This window comes from Salvelinus namaycush, chromosome 8 (genome assembly GCF_016432855.1).
Source record: "Salvelinus namaycush isolate Seneca chromosome 8, SaNama_1.0, whole genome shotgun sequence".
NCBI lineage: Eukaryota > Metazoa > Chordata > Actinopteri > Salmoniformes > Salmonidae > Salvelinus > Salvelinus namaycush.
Window position 1 is genome coordinate 23,146,061 of NC_052314.1, and position 20,770 is coordinate 23,166,830.

The window sequence follows — 20,770 nt, forward strand, 5'->3', positions numbered from 1 at the left end:
CTTCACGAGCAAAGTATGGATTTTTCTCCATCCTCCTTACCTCACTACAACAGTACAGTCCTTGTTCAATTTTCACACTGACTGGAGGAAATCTTTTTACACAAGTGTATACACGTTGCACGCAGAACTTGAATATTTTTACGAATGGCAAAGCGTTTATTTGCATAGTTTGAGATGTGAGCACAGAATTTGACGGCCTGCCACTCACCAGCACAGAATCAACCGGGAGGGAAAGTAATGGGCGTGCCAACAATGCGCATCACACAGAAGACCAAGACCTGAATATAGCTAGTGGCCTACTACAATACACACAGGATATTTGTATTAGATACTTTATTTGTAAATACAGTCATACTTGGCATAGCACATTCATACTCTATACTGTATATATTCTGTACAAATCAGCTATGCATACTCTATTACTTTTTTTTATTTTTTTTATTGCACTGTGAAGTTAAGGGAAGTAGCAGACAAGCATTTCGCTGCACAAACTATACCTGTTGTGTGTACCTGATGAATACAATTTTATTTTAGATGTATTCATACAACTCCAACCATCCAGATTGAGCAAACCCATACCATGGACAAAGTGGTCCTATTTATGGAATAACAAGCTCATTTATTTCAACAATCTACTCTATTTACTTTTGTGTATGTATTGATGATATGGATAACTACTAACGTAACGGTCTTGTTCAAATAGGATTACATTTGTGATTGAGGTTAACCGTCAAACTCATTAAGAAAAAGATCAAGTGCAGGCAAAGTTGATTTAATGGCATAAAGACAACAGCAATTTACTTGTGATATACACGGCACAGCGAAAAGTATGTGGACACCTGCTCGTCGAACATCTCATTCCAAAATCATGGGCATTAATAGAGTTGGTCCCACCCTTTTTTCTAACAGCCTCCTCTCTTCTGGGAATGCTTTCCAGTAGATGTTGGAACATTGCTGCGGGGACTTGCTTCCATTCAGCCACAAGAGCATTAGTTAGATTGGGCACTGATGTTGGCCAATTAGGCATGGCTCGCAGTCAGCGTTCAAATTCATCCCAAAGGTGTTTGATGGAGTTGAGGTCAGGGCTCTGTGCAGGCCAGTCAAGTTCTTCCACACCGAGCTCAACAAACCACTTCTGTATGCACTTCTATTGTGCACAGGGGCATTGTCATGCTGAAACAGGAAAGGGCTTCCCCAAACTGTTGCCACAAAGTTGGAAGCACAGAATCGTTTGCTGTAACGTTAAGATTTCCCTTCACTGGAACTATGGGGCCTAGTCCGAACCATGAAAAACAGCCCCAGACCATTATTCCTCCTACACCAAACTTTACATATGACATTATTCTTTCGGGCAGGTGGCGTTGTCCTGGCATCCGCCAAACCCAGATTCATCCGTCGGACTGCCAGATGGTGAAGTGTGACTCATCACTCCAGAGAATGTGTTTCCAATGTTCCAGAGTCCAATGGTGGCGAGCTTTACACCACTCCAGCTGATGCTTGGCAATGCGCTTGGTGATCTTAGGCTTGTGTGCGGCTGCTCGGCCATGGAAACCCATTTCATGAAGCTCCCGATGATCAGTTAATGTGCTGACGTTGCTTCTAGAGGCAGTTTGGAAATCGGTAGTGAGTGTTGCAACCTAGGGAAAACGATTTCTACTCGCTTCAGCACTCGCCAATTCTGTTCTGTGAGCCTGTGTTGCCTACCACTTTGCGGTTGGGCTGTTGTTGCTCCTAGACGTTTCCACTTCACAATAACAGCACTGTTGACAGGGGCAGCTCTAGCAGGGCAGAAATTTGAAAAAGAAATGACTTTTTGGAAAGTCACAGGGCTCTTCAGTACGAGCTATTCTACTGCCAATGTTTGACTATGGAGATTGCATGGCTGTGTGCTCATACACCTGTCAGCAACGAGTGTGCCTGAAATAACCATATCCACTCATTTGAAAGGGTGTCAACATACTTTTGGCAATGTAGTGTACATTGAATGGCAAAAACGAGATGTGAAAAACGAAAAATATAGTAAATTAACCTTAGTGGGAATAAAATTGTAGTTTTAGAAGAGTATTGTTGTCCATCTATGCACTTGTCTATTTTTCATGGAAGTCATTAAGAAGCCTTGGCTGCAAATTTCCACCTCTGTAGCCACTGCTGAAAAGTCAGTCCCCCCTTGCGTATGTCAGGCAGAGCAAACTGAGCAGGCTGATCCCACCTGCACAGACAGAACAAATTAATTAATTGTCAATAGTCTAGCTGGTGAATAATATTGAGGTTTAATACAAGGGAGCTCTATGTGAGAAAGAGTTAATGGGAACACTTACCAATAGGAAATGGCAGTCTTAACCTGATTCCCGTAAGAAAGGCCCTGTGAGCAGCACTGGGTGAGCTCCCAAACCCTGGGTAACAAAGACTGAAGCAGCTCCTTGTCTTCCTCCAGGACACGTAGCAGGAGGGCTAAGAAGAAATAAAGAAAAGGGAGATTAAAGGGAGACGAAGATATCAGTCAGACATGTAAAACTGAATGGTTAACCAGGTAAAGAGCATGGTTAACCAGGTAAAGAGCAGTGATACAGTGTGATTTGAGTCTGATTGAATGGCATCTAGCTATCCCATTTGTTAGTTTGCAGCTTTGAACTCTATAGAAGACCTGTACCTTGTTGGTCAGGTGCAGGTAGCAGCGCTCCTTGCTTCTCTACATTTGCTAAAGAGGAGGAGTGAAATTGCAGCAAACGACGCAGAAAGCGAAGCTCCAAATGCTGGGATAGAGCTTGCGAGTACAGTTCCTCAGGGGCCTGGCAGAGAAACAAAGAGACAGAATAGAGAATATATAAATAAACAGGATAAGAGCAAAAAGCAAACCTCTAGGTGCATAAATGGTCATGGAATAATCTGTTAGGACTCACCCTGTACATTGGAAAAGCCATGCTTTGACACAGATTGTGGAAGGGCGAGGAATGCAAGCGATGGATAGACAACCACGCAGCTGGAATTCTCTGCTCGCTGAAATATATAGCAGATGACAGAACTTAACCATCTGAAAAATCTCCCTCTGAGCATTTTCTCTCAGCCAGACCAATTACTAAAAACATGTTTTATTTTAATTAAATAGGCAAATCAGTTACGAACAAATTTGTATTTACAATGACGGCCTAACAAAAGATCTCCTACGGAGATGGGGTCTGTGATTAAAAATACATTTAAATATAGGATAAAAACACACATCACGACGAGACAACACAACACTACATAAAGAGAGACCTAAGATGACAACATAGCATGGTAGCAACAACATGGCAGCAGCACAACATGGTAGCAGCACAAAAAAGGGTACAAACATTATTGGGCACAGACAACAGACAAAGGGCAAGAAGGTAGAGACAACAATACATCACACAAAGCAGCAACAACTGTCAGTAAGAGTGTCTATGATTGAGTCTTTGAATGAAGAGATTGAGATAAAACTGTCTAGTTTGAGTGTTTGTTGCAGCTCGTTCCAGTCGCTAGCTGCAGCGAACTGAAAAGACGAGCGACCCAGGGATGTGTGTGCTTAGGGGACCTTTAACAAAATGTGACTGGCAGAACGGGTGTTGTATGTGGAGGATGAGGACTGCAGTAGATATCTCAGATGGGGGGGGGGGGGGGGCCTAAGAGGGTTTTATAAATAAGCAACAACCAGTGGGTCTTGTGAAGGGTATACAGAGATAACCAGTTTACAGAGGAGTATAGAGTGCAGTGATGCATCCTATAAGGGCATTGGTGGCAAATCTCAGGGCCGAATGGTAAAGAACACCTAGCCGGACGAGAGCACCCTTACCTGCCGATCTATAAATTACGTCTCCGTAATCTAGCATGGGTAGGATCGTCATCTGAATCAGGGTTAGTTTGGCAGCTGGGTTTAAAGAGGAGCAATTACGATAGAGGAAACCAAGTCCAGATTTAACTTTAGCCTGCAGCTTTGATATGTGTTGAGAGAAGGACAGTGTACCGTCTAGCCATACTCCCAAGTACTTATATGAGGTGACTACCTCAAGCTCTAAACCCTCAGAGGTAGTAATCACACCTGTGGGGAGAAGGGCATTCTTCTTACCAAACCACATGACCTTTGTTTTGGAGGTGTTCAGAACAAGGTTAAGGGCAGAGAAAACTTGTTGGACACTAAGAAAGCTTTGTCAGGGAGGGGCCAGCTGAGTATAAGACTATCATCTGCATATAAATGGATGAGAGAGCTTGAGCTATGTTGTTGATGTAAATTGAGAAAAGTGTGGGGCTTAAGTTTGAGCCTTGGGGTACATTCTTGGTGACAGGCAGTGGCTGAGACATCAGATTTTCTGACTTTATACACTGCACTCTTTGAGAGAGGTAGTTAGCAAACCAGGCCAAAGAACCCTCAGACACCAATATTCCTTAGCCAGCCCACAAGAATGGAATGGTCTACCGTATCAAAATCTTTGGCCAAGTCAATAAAAATAGCAGCACAACATTGCATAGAATCAAGGGCAATGGTGACATCATTGAGGACCTTTAAGGTTGCAGTGACACATCCATAATCTGAGCGGAAACCAGATTGCATACCAGAGAGAATACTATAGACATAAAGAAAGCCAGTGAGTTCATTATTGACAAGTTTTTCCAACACTTTTGATAAACAGGGCAAAATAGAAATAGGCCTATAACAGTTAGGATCAGCTTGATCTCCCCCTTTAAATAAAGTACTAACAGTAGCTGCCTTCCAAGCAATGGGAATCTCCCCAGAGAGGAGGGACAGGTTAAAAAGGTCAGAGATAGGCTTGGAGATTATAGGGGCAGCAACCTTAAAGAAGAAAGATGTTTTTTGGGGGTCAAGTTTAAGGAACTCCTTTAGCACCTCGGACTCAGTGACCGCCTGCAGGGAGAAACTTTGTAGCTGGGCAGGGGAAAAAATAGGGAGGAGCATCGAGGCTAGTTGCATTGCAAATGTTGGACGGGCAAGGAGGCATGGCTGAGTTAAAATGGAATCCTGACTTATTGGAGTGGTGATTAAAGAGCTCAGCCATGTGCTTCCTGTCAGTAACAACCACATCATCAACTTTAAGGGACATGGGCAGCTGAGGAGGAGGGTTTATTCTCCAGGTCTTTAACCATTTTCCAGAACTTCTTGGGGTTAGACCCACAGAGAGAACTGCTCCTTAAAATAAAAAACTTTGGCCTTCCGGGTAGCCTGAGTGCACTTCTTTCTCATTTGCCTGAACGAGAGCCAGTCAGCCTTATGATCAGAAGATGTCAACTCACCCATCAAACACCAACAAATAGGAAGCTCTTACCCTTCAATGAGCCTGCAATCAAGTGTTACTAGTGACACGTTTCCAAACTGTCTGGCCTCCTGGGACACAGAGTTGCGAAGCCTATTGGCTGCTGAAAGAACTTCACCAAACTGGGGAGTCAGTTTTCCCTGGACAAACTGGCCAATCTAGGGTCAGACAGACAAGAGAGAGGAAGAGGTTGAGTAATTGGCCACTGTTTACACAGTATGCATTAGAGTACACAGAAGCATATAGAGGGCCTACCTCCTTGTGCATGCGAGTCAGTTCAGTCTTAGCTGTTGAATTCCCCTTGATCAGACCTCTTGTCTGTTCCTGCCTGACGTCCTATGAAGAAAAACATGACAAAAGTGTGTCACACTTGTTTAGGTTAACATGTGGCAAGTGGTGAAATGCTGTGGTGTTGTGTGTGGAAGACAAAGGTAGAAATACAGACTGCAAAAAACAGTACATTTCCTCACCACAAGCTGTCTGAAGTCTGTGATGCTCTGCCATTGGCTCCGCAGGTTGCGAAGGGCCTCCTGTCTGTCCCTGGCATGTTGCTCCATTTCAACACACTGGTTTCGCACACCATCTCGCACTGCTGCCTGCATCACACACTGCATCTCCAGCTCAAACACTGACCTGGGCAGGAAGGAAACATGGGAGAAAAGAAACCAGAGTATTTTGATGAATTGACATGACTTCATTAGAGGCTGAGCATGTTTATTAATGACAAAACGTAAATGTTGTGGAAAAAGCCAATCTGTAGTGCAGACTTACTGTGTCAGGGCTTGGGTTTGAGATTCCCCGCCAAGCAGCTCAAACTCTGCCTCATTCTTTCGGGCATGAAGCTGGGTCTTCAGCTGTTGAATTTGTGAACGCGTTTGAGCCAGTTCCATCAGACTCTGTTCCACCTCCTCCCAGGCTGACTGCAAAAAGATCAGACACATATCAAATACAGCAACAGTGAACTACAGTACTGTTCAAGCCTATGCAGTGTCTTTACCCCATGTTGGTATTTTAGTGTAAACTGAAATGTGTGTAAAGCACCTGTAAAAGACTCTTAACGGGTGGTAGCTCTTCCTCTTCTTTCGAGATGTCTAACAGGTGATTACTCTCATAGCGAAACCTAAAACAAAACAGATATATTTGCCCTTTAATTCCAATCCATGCAGATGTTTGTCCAGCTACATTTAAAAAAAAAAATTTTAAAACCAATTTACCGTAATGCAGCAACATCACGAGCCACATCCAATGAGGCAAGCTTCTCCTCCAATGTAATTTCCTGTCCCAAGGCCAGGTACTGCAAGGCTGACAGCACTTGGTTTGGAGGATAGCATCGCAACAAGTCCTGATGAGATAAAACTTATAATACCATTCTCACTCAACTGAAGCAAATATGAAACAGATCGTCATGTACAGTGTCTTCGGGAAAGTATTCAGACTACATTATTATAAAATGGATTAAATAAAAAAATTCTCAGCAATTTATACACAATACTCCATAATGACAAAGCAAAAATAGTTTTCACATTTTTGAAAATGTATATATATATTTTTTTTTAATTAAAAATGAAATACCTTATTTATATAAGTATTCAGACCCTTTGCTATGAGACTCAAAATTGAGCTCAGGTGCATCCTGTTTCCATTGATCATCCTTGAGATGGTTCTACAACTTGATTGGTGTCCACCTTTGGTAAATTTAGTTGATTGGACATGATTTGGAAAGGCACACCTGTCTATATAAGGTCCCAGTTGACAGTGCATGTCAGAGAAAAAACCAAGCCGTGAGGTCAAAGCAATTGTCCGTAGAGCTCCAAGACACTATCAGAGCTCTAGAGTTCCTCTGTGGAGATGGGAGAACCTTCCTGAAGGACAACCATCTCTACAGCACTCCACCAACCAGGCCTTTATGGTAGAGTGGCCAGACAGAAGCCACTCCTCATTAAAAAGGCACATGACAGCCCGCTTCGAGTTTGCCAAAATGCACCTAAAGACTCTCAGACCAGGAGAAGATACTCTGGTCTGATGAAACCAAGATTGAACTCTTTGGCCTGAATGCCAAGTGTCACGTCTGAAGGAAACCTGGCACCATCCCTAAGGTGAAGCATAATGGTGGCAGCAGCATGCTGTGGGGATGTTTTTCAGCGGCAGGGACTGGGAGACTAGTCAGAGTTGAGGCAAAGATGAAAGGCGCAAAGTAGAGATCCTTGATGAAAAGCGCTCTGGAGCAGGTTAGGACCTCAGACTGGGGTTAAGGTTTACCTTCCAACAGAACAACAACCCTAAGCACACAGCCAAGACAACGCAGGAGTGGCTTCGAGACAACAAAGTACTGAGTAAAGGGTATAAATATTTATATACATGTGATATATATTTCTTTCTTCTAAAAACCTGTGTTCGCTTTGTCATTATGGAGTATTGTGTGTCGATTGATGAGGGGAAAAAACAATTTAATCAATTTTAGAATAAGGCTGTAATGTAACAAAATGTGGAAAAAGTCAAGGGGTTTGAAAACTTTCCGAAGGCACTAAATAACTAGATGCAAACAACAACGCAACTTACCTCCACAGCACTTAACCAATGCTGAAATACTGCAGTTCTTTGTTCACGAGTCAAGCTGAAGACAGAGAGTCAATGATGATTTAGCAATAGAAGAATCTCATGGATGACTCTGGTTCCTATATAAAACCATCTGATAATTCTTACTGTGTGGCAGTGGAGGACGCCATTTTCAGCTCACTCTCTTGTAAAGACTGGAAGAAGAGGAGTCTTTCATCACACAGCTCTCTCACATTACGCTAAGGAGGAATAGAAAGAAGATTAGTCCAATACAAAACCATCACAGATTATATCATATAAAGCATCAACAATTTATTTTAAGTAAAAGCACTTACCAGAACCTGAGGCTCTGCTCCTGTTGGGTTGAGATAGTCCCCACTGCTATTGGAGGCTTCATTTCCAAACACCACCTCCAGCTCTGCCTTCCTGCAAAACACACCAAAAGTAAAGAATGGATTTGGGCTGGGTTTGCGGCATTAGAATGTATGTAGAAGTGTGTTAAGAAATGGTAAGGGTAAACAGAGGCTCTAGGAAGCACACCTAGACAGCTGTTCCAGAACCTGGGAGTGTCCACTAATCTTGCGGGTATCCTCTGAGAGAACGTGGCGCTCCTTCATGCAGCGCTGCTTAAAGGCCTGTAAAAGCAGCTCCCGGCGTTGGTTCTCCTTCACCATTCCCCAGCTCCAGTTAATGGACTCTTCTACTCAATACAAAAGAAACGTTACAGCACAACATGTCACGGCAAAAGGGGGCATCAACACATCAGCATATACAAACCTAGCACAATTTAAGATGTGGAAAACCAAATTATACAGTGGGGTCCAAAAGTATTGACACCCTTGATAAAGATTATCAAAAATGACTAAAACAATTCAAATAGGCTCAGTAACGTTATCTTCACAAGGTGAGGTTTTGAAAGGTATTGAAAACAGGGGTGTCAATTTTGACCCCTACCTTTTAGAGAAAGAAAATATGACTTGTTACAAAATCTCTCGGAGCAATTGTATTAGTGTAATATAATTTCCCAATTTTCTTTTAGAGCATACAACATAGCTCAGTATTTGAATTATACATTTTTTTGAGTAATTTTTGCCTATTTCAGACCCCACTGTATGCATATTTGTTAAAAGGCTCACCTTCAGTAAGTAGCTGTGCTTCAGTCCCATTGATTTGAGAGTCCAGGTGGTTGAGTTCGGCTCTCAGATCCTCTATCTGCTCCTGAAGCTCAAGCCGCTTAGCAGCATCACTCTGCCCCACTACCTTTTTTAACTGCACACAAATACATACAATGTAATTAAAATAATGTTCACACAGAAAACATAATGCTAACTCTGACAGTCTAAAAATCATGATACTGTACCTACAGTGCATTAGGAAAGTATTCAGAGCCCTTGACTTTTTCCACAGTTACGTTATAGCCTTACTCTAAAATTGATTAAATATTTATTTTGACACACAACACCCCATAATGACAAAATGAAAACATGTTGAGAAATGTATGCAGATGTATAAAAAAAATAATTAAAAAATAATACCTTATTTACATAAGTATTCAAACCATTTTCTGAGGCTCAGGTGCATCCTGTTTCCATTGATCATCCTTGAGATGTTTCTACAACTTGATTGAAGTCCACCTGTGGTAAATTCAATTGATTGGATATGATTTGGAAAGGCACACACCTATCTATATAAGGTCCCACAGTTGACAGTGCAAGTCAGAGCAAATATCAAGACATGAGGTCAAAGGAATTGTCCGTAGAGCGCCGAGACAGGATTGTGTCGAGGCACACATCTGGGGAAGGGTACCCCAAAAAATTCTGAAGCGTTGAAAGTCCCTAAGAACACAGGGGCCTCCATCATTCTTAAATGGACAAAGTTTGGAACCACCAAGACTCTTCCTAGAGCTGCCCGCCCAGCCAAACTGAGCAATCGGGGGGAAGGGCCTTGGTCAGGGAGGTGACCAAGAACCTGATGGTCACTCAGAGAGCTCTAGTTCCTCTGTGGAGATGGGAGAAACTTCCAGAAGAACAACCATCTCTGCAGCACTCCACCAACCAGGCCTTTATGGTAGAGTGCCCAGAAAGATGCCACTCCTTAGTAAAAAGCACGACAGCCCAAAATGGCACCGGAAGAAATGGCAGCAGTTTTACAGGCGCCCAACCAATTGTGCTATTATGTATTTTTTTGTGTGTTATTTTGTACATAATGTTTCTGCAACCGTATCTTACGGCAGAAAACAGCTTCTGGATATCAGGACAGCGATCACTCACCTCAGATTAGACAAAGATTTTTTCAACAACAAGCAAGACTCACATGATATTCTCCAAACACCCGGCAGGGCAGACATCCCAGTTATTCGCAAGAGGAAGCGACGCAGGTACAGGGGACGAAGAGCCGGATGCCTCGTCAGGACCCGCAGAAGGCGAGTAGGAAAGCTGCCGTTACCGTCAATATTACTCGCCAACGTGCAATCATTGGACAATAAATTAGACAAGGTACGATCACGAATATCCTACCAACGGGACATTAAAAAACTGTAATATCCTATTTTTCACGGAATCGTGGCTGAATGACGACATGGATATTCAGCTAGCGGGATATACGCTGCACTGGCAGGATAGAACAGCACACTCCGGTAAGACGAGGGGGGGGCGGTTTGTGCATATTTGTAAACAATAGCTGGTGCACGAAATCTAAGAAAGTCTCTAGATTTTGCTCGCCTGAAGTAGAGTATATTGTGATAAATTGCAGACCACACTACTAGCCTAGAGAGTTCTCAGCTATATTTTCGTGGCTGTTTATTTACCACCACAAACAGATGCTGGCACTAAGACCGCACTCAGTCAGCTGTATAAGGAAACCACTCACCCAGAGGCGGCACTCCTAGTGGCCGGAGACTTTAATGCAGGGAAACTTAAATCAGTTCTACCAAATCTCTATCAACATGTTAAATGTGCAACCAAAGGGAAAATAATTCTAGATCACCTGTACTCCACACACAGAGACGCGTACAAAGCTATCCTTCGCCCTCCATTTCGTAAATCCGACCACAACTCTATCCTCCTGATTCCTGCTTCCAAGCTAAAATGAAAGCAGGAAGCACCAGTGACTCGGTCTATAGAAAAAGTGGTCAGATGAAGCAGATGCTAAACTACAGGACTGTTTTGCTATCACAGACTGGAACATGTTCCGGGATTCTTCCGATGGCATTGAGGAGTACACCACATCAGTCACTGGCTTTATTAATAAGGGAATCGAGGACGTCGTCCCTACAGTGACTGTACGTACATACCCCAACCAGAAGCCATGGATTACAGGCAAAATTCACACTGAGCTAAAGGGTAGAGCTGCCGCTTTCAAGGTGCGGGACTCTAACCCGGAAGCTTACAAGAAATCCCGCTATGCCCTGCGACGAACCATCAAATAAGCAAAGCGTCAATACAGGGCTAAGATCGAATTATACTACACCGGCTCCGACGCTCGTCGGATGTGGCAGGGCTTGCAAACTATTACAGACTACAAAGGGAAGCACAGCCGTGAGCTGACCAATGACACGAGCCTACCAGACGAGCTAAATCACTTCTATGCTCGCTTCGAGGCAAGCAACACTGAGGCATGCATGAGAGCATCAGCTGTTCCGGACAACTGTGTGATCACGCTCTCCGTAGCCGACGTGAGTAAGACCTTTAAACAAGTCAACATACACAAGGCTGCGGGGCCAGACGGATTACCAGGACGTGTGCTCCGGGCATGTGTTCACCAACTGGCAGACCACCATAGTCCCTGATTGAGTCTGTAATACCAACATGTTTCAAGCAGACCACCATAGTCCCTGTGCCCAAGAACACAAAGGCAACCTGCCTAATTGACTACAGACCCGTAGCACTCACGTCCGTAGCCATGAAGTGCTTTGAAAGGCTGGTCATGGCTCACATCAACACCATTATCCCAGAAACCCTAGACCCACTCCAATTTGCATACCGCCCAAACAGATCCACAGATGATGCAATCTCTACTGCACTCCACACTGCCCTTTCCCACCTATGTGAGAATGCTATTCATTGACTACAGCTCAGCGTTCAACACCATAGTACCCTCAAAGCTTATTAATAAGCTAAGGAACCTGGGACTAAACACCTCCCTCTGCAACCTGATGCTGGACTTCCTGACGGGTAGGTAGCAACACATCTGCCACGCTGATCCTCAACACTGGAGCTCCCCAGGGGTGCGTGCTCAGTCCCCTCCTGTACTCCCTGTTCACCCACGACTGCATGGCCAGGCACGACTCCAACACCATCATTAAGTTTGCAGACGACACAACAGTGGTAGGCCTGATCACCGACAAGACAGCCTATAGGGAGGTCAGAGACCTGGCCGGGTGGTGCCAGAATAACAACCTATCGCTCAACGTAACCAAGTCTAAGCAGATGATTGTGGACTACAGGAAAAGGAGCATCGAGCACGCCCCCATTCTCAACGACGGGGCTGTAGTGGAGCAGGTTGAGAGCTTCAAGTTCCTTGGTGTCCACATCAACAACAAACTAGAATGGTCCAAACACACCAAGACAGCCGTGAAGAGGGCACGACAAAGCTTATTCCCCCTCAGGAAACTAAAAAGATTTGGCATGGGTCCTGAGATCCTCAAAAGGTTCTACAGCTGCAACATCGAGAGCATCCTGATCGGTTGCATCACTGCCTGGTACGGCAATAGCTCAGCCTCCGACCGCAAGGCACTTCAGAGGGTAGTGCATACGGCCCAGTACATCACTGGGGCAAAGCTGCCTGCCATCCATGACCTCTACACCTGGCGGTGTCAAAGGAAGGCCCTAAAAATGGTCAAAGACCCCAGCCACCCCAGTCATAGACTGTTCTCTCTACTACCGCATGGCAAGCGGTACCGGAGTGCCAAGTCTAGGTCAAAAAGGCTTCAACAGTTTTTACCCCCAAGCCATTAGACTCCTGAACAGGTAACCAAATGGTTACCCAGACTATTTGCATTGTGTGCCCCCCCCCAACCCCTCTTTTTACGCTACTGCTACTCTCTGTTCATCATATATGCATAGTCACTTTAACCATACCTACATGTACATACTACCTCAATAAGCCTGACTAACCGGTGTCTGTATATAGCCTTGCTACTGTTATTTTCAAATGTCTTTTTACTGTTGTTTTATTTCTTTACTTACCTACACACACACCTTTTTTCCCACACTATTGGTAAGAGCCTGTAAGTAAGCATTTCACTGTAAGGTCTACACTTGTTGTATTCAGTACACATGACAAATAAACTTAGATTTGATTTGGGAGTTTGCCAAAAGGCATCTAAGGGACTCAGACCATGAGAAACAGAATTCTCTGGTATGATGAAACCAAGATTAAACTCTTTGGCCTGAATGCCAAGACTTACATCTGAAGGAAACCTGGCACAATCCCTACGGTGAAGAATGGTGGTGGCAGCATCATGCTGTGGGGATATTTTCAGTAGCAGGAACTGAGAGACTCGTCAGGATCGAGGGAAAGATGAACAGAGCAAAGTAGAGATCCTTCATGAAAACCTGTTCCAGAGTGCTCAGGACCTCAGAATGGGGCAATGGTTTACATTCCAACAGGACAATGACCCTAAGCACACAGCCAAGACAATGCAGGAGTGGCTTTGGGACAAGTCTCTGAATGCCCTTGATTGGCCCAGCCAGAGCCCGGACTTGAACCCGATCAAACATCTCTGGAGAGACCTGAAAATAGCTGTGCAGCGACACTCCCCATCCATCCTGACAGAGCTTGAATGGATCTGCAGAGAAGAATGGAAGAAACTCCCCAAATACAGGTGTGCCAAGCTTGTAGCGTCTTACCCAGGAAGACTCAATGCTGTAATTGCTGCCAAAGGTGCTTAAAGTACTGAGTAAAAGGTTTGAATACTTATGTAAATGTGATATTTCAGTTTTTGCTTTGTCATTATGGGGTATTGTGTGTGGATTGAAGAAAATAAGGCTGTAATGTGCCAAAATGTGGAAAAAGTCAAAGGGTCTGAATACTTTCTGAATGCACTGTATATCAAATTATGTAGCGAATTGTTTCGAAATATTGGGTGTACCTCCTTATCTTGTAGAACTTTGTACCTGAGAGATCACAATGTCAAGGAAAGGCTTGTGGGCAATTCCATGGTAACGGAATTACGCAGTGACTAATTTTTATTCATTTTAAAATGTATGCCAAACCAAAAAACATTGATTTCAAAGTTGTTTGTTTGTATTTTTTCCCCTTTTTCAACACCAATTTCATAGAGCCAATTACGATCTTGTGTCATCGCTGCAAATCCCCAACGGGCTCGGGAGAGGCGAAGGTCGAGTCATGAGTCTTCCGATACATGACCTGCCAAACCATGCTCCTTAACACCTGCCAGCTTAACCCAGATGCCAGCCGCACCAATGTGTTGGAGGAAACACCGTTCAACTGACGACCGAAATAAGCCTGCAGGCGCCCGGCCCGACACAAGGAGTCGCTAGAGCGCGCTGAGCCAAGTAAAGCCCCCCCGGCCAAACCCTCCCCTAACCCAGACGACGCTGGGCCAATTGTGCGCCGCCCGGTTACGGCTGGTTGTGACACAGCCTGGGAACGAACCCGGTCTGCAGTGATGCCTCAAGCGATGCAGTGCAGTGCGATGCAGTGCCTCAGAACGCTGCGCCACTCGGGAGGCCTGATTTCAAAGTTAAACCAACCATACAACTCTATGCACAAGGACTGCTTTAAACCATTTCTACTGAACAAATTAACCAGAATTATTTTGTGATTGAACCGTAAAGATGTGAAATTTGTTAATGGAATTATGGTAAAATCTTCCTCAGGTTTTTATGTGAGCACGTTTTCACAAAACTCTGGGGAGGGTCAGCTATGACATGGTACCTTGAGTTTGGGGAGAAGAAAAAAAGAAAATTTAAAAAATTTGCTTTTGGTTAAACTACAATAAGTGAAGTGGATTTACACCCGGTAACGGAATTACGGTAAAGAAATTACATAATGACTCCCTGATCTGTACAACACAGAAATGCATATTTCTAGATATGAATGTAATTTCTCATGTTTCACAAGTATGGACAGTGCTGCACAGCAGAGCACAGAGTACAGTACAGGAGACTAGGATTCTGTACGTGCAGTACAGTAGTTTAATATACTGTGCTCTGCTGTATTGTACTCTACTGTGCTCTACTCACTATACTGTGCAATCCAAACTTGTGAAACATACGTCTATGATAGGTTCAGATTTGGTCCAGTCCAGTCCGTCTGTCTTTGGATGTTAACGTCAAGGCAAGGGTGGACTGACCAAATTTTAATGTCCATGGATGTCCGGTGTCGGTCAGTGCTCAGTGGGTGAGGATGCTGGTCACAGTAAATGGAAAGAGGGGAATCACGGGTAGGTGTCAATAAGAGCTGGCAGAGGTGACTAACTGGAGAGTGAGAAAGGTTGTCCAGACTTGGTTTAAATGCCAGACAACAGACAGAAAAGTTATCAGCTGAACATAACAGTATGCCAGTGGAAGATGGGTCACCTGCCATTGTCCCATCTGTGGTTTCTGACTATTATGATTTCCCCATTTTAGCCAATTCAGTTGCATTCATTCCATTACTGATTTTTGCATAATTCCAGAAAATACAAATTTGAATCACTTAATAATTCATAAAGAAATATCAGCAAAGTCACTAACTAATTGGCAGGTCTATCATTACTTGTTACTACTTCTGTGAACTTTCATTATCCTCCCTCATAAGGGAGAGAAATTATAAAATGACTTAGATGCGTGGGTTTTTGTTGACAGAATTACAACGCACAAGGAAATATTTCTTCAACTTAAAGGTAAACAATTTCTCCAAAACTAAATATAAAAGTGTTGATATTAGTTGGCAGGGGTCTTTACTTCAACATTCTGTTTCTATGCATTTTGAGACCATTTCTGGTGGATGTTTTGCAAGACCCATTTTCCATGTCTATCAAGAAATCAAAGTCTTTGCTTATGTGTAATTTTTAAGATGTAAAATTATTTTAAAATGTACCTATGCCTCCATTTCCCAAAAATATATATGTCAGCTTTTCCTTTGACACCCAATTTGATATGCTCCTTTGAACTTCACGTTGGAGCTCATGGGTCCTGTTCGATGGAAATGCCCTTGTACACATGTTCATAGAACGAAACCTGTGAGTGTCATATTGGTGTCAGAGAAATTAGGCAGTTACCCTGACAATAGAGTCGGTTTCATCTCCAAGACAATGAAATGACCCGTTGTACATAGCTCAAGAGAACAAAACCAAAGGATACCACTGAAGATTTCCACGCATAACCCTGACATTCCTGCAAAAATAAAGGAATTACATCAAATATTGGAAAAGCAAACTTATTACAAAACAAAGTCAGCGTTGGCCAACGAAGTATACACAAATATGTTGTAAAAACCTGTCTGCATACCCACCTCTGATTGAAAATATGTTGCGTGACATATCTCCATATTGAGGCTCCTGGGCCAACACATAACCTGAAACAAAACAAACAATACACTCGCGTTAACTCACTGATGGTCCACATTAGTTAACTTAGTCTGCCACGGTCGCTATGGAAAACTGTAGCTGTGAACTAGCTAACGATAGCTAGCTATTCGTCGACCAACTAAACTTCACGATGGTAGTGTGGCGACTAGTGTGGGCAGACAGGAACGCCGAAAAAACTACTGATTTCAGCACCCAAATAGGCCGCAATTACACAGAAAAAAATCGTAAATCGTTGACTTTAATTGACTAGACAACTATATGAATTGTTACCAACAAAAAGCAATTAGAGGAATAGCTCAACAAGGCCAAAAAAGTTGCATAGGACATTGATGAATGACGTCGTTACCTACGTTTTAAAGTAGTTGTCGTTTGGGAGACTTTGGGGTGGTAGATTAAATTCTTCAGTCGCCCACCGCTTTAGTTCCCGCAGGAGGGTCCTATCCCCCATCCTTACCTTAGTCGAAACCAGCGAGGCGTTATCTAGCTAACGACGTTAGAAGGGTAACGTATTTATTTATTCTAAATAAAATGGCTCTGGCTGCCTGTATCTACAAGAAAGCTCGCCAAAAACGAATACTAAATGTGTTAGCTTGCCAGGTGCCTGTAATAAATAGTAAGCAGGCTAAGTACTTTGTTTCCAAGTGTATGACTGTCAAAAATATCACAAGAAAAGTTAGTCTTTGCTCTGTTGGTCATTTGTTATGATTTCCCATAAAATATTTTTCTGCCAGTACTAGTGGTTCAACTTCCCGCTCGCTCTGCAGCATATCCGGTGACTTCTTCGATGAGGTTTAACGGCGGTTGGCATCCAATATGTTGCATTACCGCCACCTACTAGACTGGAGTACAACTCCCTTATACTTTGCTTGAAAAAATAATAAACAAATACCCTACCATCTAACACAACAATTACCCCACAAAAAACAAATCTAAATGTTTTGAAATAAAAATAACACCACCCCACTACACTATTAAAGCAGGAAGCACCAGTGCCTTGGTCTATAAAAAAGTAGTCAGATGAAGCAGATGCTAAACTACAGGACTGTTTTACTAGCACAGACTGGAATATGTTCTGGGATTCTTCCGATGGCATTGAGGAGTACACCACATCAGTCACTGGCTTTATCAATAAGTGCATCGAGGACATCGTCCCCACAGTGACTGTACGTACATACCCCAACCAGAAGCCATGGATTACAGGCAAAATTCGCACTGAGCTAAAGGGTAGAGCTGCCGCTTTCAAGGAGCGGGACTCTAACCCGGAATCTTATAAGAAATCCCGCTATGCCCTCCGACAAATCATCAAACAAGCAAAGCGTCAATACAGGACTAAGATCGAATCGTACTACACCGGGTCCGAAGCTCGTCGGATGTTGCAGGGCTTACAAACTATTACAGACTACAAAGGGAAGCACAGCCGAGAGCTGCCCAGTGACACAAGCCTACCAGACGAGCTAAATAACTTCTATGCTTGCTTCGAAGCAAGTAACACTGAAACATGCATGAGAGCATCAACTCCACACTGCCCTTTCTCACCTGGACAAAAGGAACACCTATGTGAGAATGCTATTCATTGACTACAGCTCAGCGTTCAACACCATAGTGCCCTCAAATCTCATCACTAAGCTAAGGACCCTGGGACCAAACAGCTCCCTCTGCAACTGGATCCTAGACTTCCTGACGGACCACCCCCAGGTGGTAAGGGTAGGTAACAACACATCCGCTACGCTGATCCTCAACACGGGGGCCCCTCAGGGGTGCGTGCTGAGTCCCCTCCTGTGCTCCCTGTTCAGTCATGATTGCACGGCCAGGTACAACTCCAACACCATCATCAAGTTTGCTGATGACACAACAGTGGTAGGCCTGATCACTGACAACAATGAGACAGCCTATAGGGAGGAGGTCGGAGATCTGACCATGTGGTGCAAGAACAACAACCTCTCCCGCAATGTGATCAAGACAAAAGCGATGATTGTGGACTACAGGAGAAAGAGGACCGAACACGCCACCATTCTCATCGACAGGGCTGTAGTGGAGCAGGTTGAGAGCTTCAAGTTCCTTGGCGTCCACATTAACAACAAACTAACATGGTCCAAGCACACCAAGGCATGAAGAGGGCACGACAAAACCTATTCCCCCTCAGGAGACTGAAAATATTTGCCATGGGTCCTCAGATCCTCAAAAGATTCTACAGCTGCACCATCAAGAACATCCTGATCGGTTGCATCATTGCCTGGTATGGCAACTGCTCGGCCTCTGACCGCAAGGCACTACAGAGGGTAGTGCGTACGGCCCAGTACATCACCGGGGCTAAGCTTCCTGCCATCCAGGACCTCTATACCAGGCGGTGTCAGAGAAAGGCACTAAAAATCGTCAAAGACTCCAGCCACCCTAGTCATAGACTGTTCTCTCTGCTACCGCACGGCAAGCGGTACAGGAGTGCCAAGTCTATGTCCAAGAGGCTTCTAAACAGCTTCTATCCCCAAGCCATAATACTTCTGAACAGCTAGTCAAATGGCTACCCAGACTATTTGCACCCCCCATGCTGCTACTACTCTCTGTTATTATCTATGCATAGCCACTTTAACAACCCTATCTGCATGTACATAATTATCTCAATTACCTCGATACTGGTGCCCCCGCACATTGACACATTGCCTCTGTATCGGTACCCCCTGTATATAGCCCCGCTATTGTTATTCACTGCTGCTCTCTAATCATTTCAGTGTAAGGTCTACACCTGTTTTATTCGGCGTATGTGACAAATAAAATGTGATTTGATTTTGATTTATTTAAATCTATTTACTACTACCTCATGCCAACAACTTAAAGGGATGGGACACCACCACTTAACGCACCCTGTAACTCTTCTGATGTCAAGTCTCACACAACCAAATACTTCTCTGCAGCTGCCACCACAACCTCAATTTTCTGCAACTTACATTCCATCCCTGCAGTATAGTTGATAACCATTGCTGTTAATGCTAAAAATCCAATCTTATTGAAACATATATCACTTGACAGCCTATCCCTCTGTACTGGTACAGATCTAATACTCACACCACTCCTCTCAGGATCCCTCACCCTTGACCCATCTTCCTCTACTTTCTTCACTGCATCAGCATATGACAACTTCTGCACTACTCTAACCCTGGAAACCTCAACCTGCCTCTCTCGCACAGGACATTTCTGAGCCCCAGCCCTATGGGCACCCCTACAATCAACACATACCACTACTTTCCCCAATGCTACACAGTCCTTTCTCATGTCCTTCTGCACACTTCTCACACCTAGGAACATTCCTCCTACAAACTGCTGCCACATGCCCATAAGCTTGACACCTGTAACAACGTAATGTATTCGGTACAAAAGCTCGTACAGGATAACTTATATATCCTAACATCACTTTGTCGGGCAAAGACTCAACATCAAAACTCAAAATAACAGACAATGACTTATTTCACCACTCTCGCCACCCTGTCTGCATCACACCAAACGACGAGCATCACAAACACCGGGAATCTTCTCCTTCATTTGGCTCTTTTCTCATATCCGGTGATGTTTGCTATTTTATAGGACAAATAGAACGTGCAACGATCTACAACAGAACTGTCAAAGTAAAAGGGATAACAGCCTGCATCCACTCCATTTCCTTATATAAAAAGGAAACCTCATACCCAGTGTCATATATTTAGATAAATCTGCTTATACCATTCCATATAAATATGTATATATTATGGCAAATAACCAATATCTATATAGGCCAAAACCAGATGGCTGTTGAGATTGGCCCATAAAGAAAGATGCAAATGACAATTACTTGAAATCACAGAAGAAAATAAATTATATGTATAAGCAGTTTTGTGTGGAAATGAAAACACTAGACATGTTTTGCCAATACTCTTATTTCTTATTCTTGAGTGGCATACATTTTCTGTTAATTCCCCACATTTTACTTAGTTTTGTTTTCTCCGCCATACTATAGTCAATGTAGTGCTTTCACATGTTTACTATACATTTTTTCATTCGAAAAGTAAAGAAACTGGACTTCCATGATTGTCCCATTATATTATGCATCTTGCCCAAGTCTATACAACAATAAAACATATATTTTTAAATGGCAAATAAATAAGACCTGACTGTAACATCATCAACTCAAAGTTTAGATCTTAACCCTCCTTTAACATATATTTTCATCATAGACATGGAATACAAAAATCAAAACTGTAAATTGAACTGGACAAGAATAGAAAAAAAATCTAATAAAAACATTGTTGATGACAATAAAAAATGTAATAATCTGTTAATGGTCCAGTTTCAATTGTTTCCGAGTGACAAAGTAAACACAGTTCTTTGCTCCTCCATCCTCTATGACAAGATGCCGTGTCCATGT

At 43.4% G+C, this 20,770-nt stretch overlaps 1 protein-coding gene across 1 annotated transcript; it reads right to left on the reverse strand.

The window, feature by feature from the left end:
* Nucleotides 1-1,547: 1,547 nt before the first annotated feature.
* On the reverse strand, nucleotides 1,548-17,123 carry LOC120051837 (HAUS augmin-like complex subunit 5). Its single transcript, XM_038998719.1, has 19 exons — nucleotides 16,728-17,123; nucleotides 16,302-16,364; nucleotides 16,151-16,183; nucleotides 13,933-13,957; nucleotides 8,978-9,110; nucleotides 8,382-8,541; nucleotides 8,177-8,267; nucleotides 7,989-8,080; nucleotides 7,845-7,899; nucleotides 6,500-6,627; nucleotides 6,327-6,405; nucleotides 6,057-6,205; nucleotides 5,756-5,918; nucleotides 5,541-5,621; nucleotides 5,298-5,443; nucleotides 2,901-2,997; nucleotides 2,651-2,789; nucleotides 2,319-2,451; nucleotides 1,548-2,209 (listed from the first exon to the last, which is right to left on the reverse strand). The coding sequence occupies exons 1-19, from the start codon at nucleotides 16,823-16,825 to the stop codon at nucleotides 2,107-2,109; spliced, it is 1,968 nt and encodes a 655-aa protein (XP_038854647.1). The 5' UTR covers nucleotides 16,826-17,123; the 3' UTR covers nucleotides 1,548-2,106.
* Nucleotides 17,124-20,770: the final 3,647 nt, after the last annotated feature.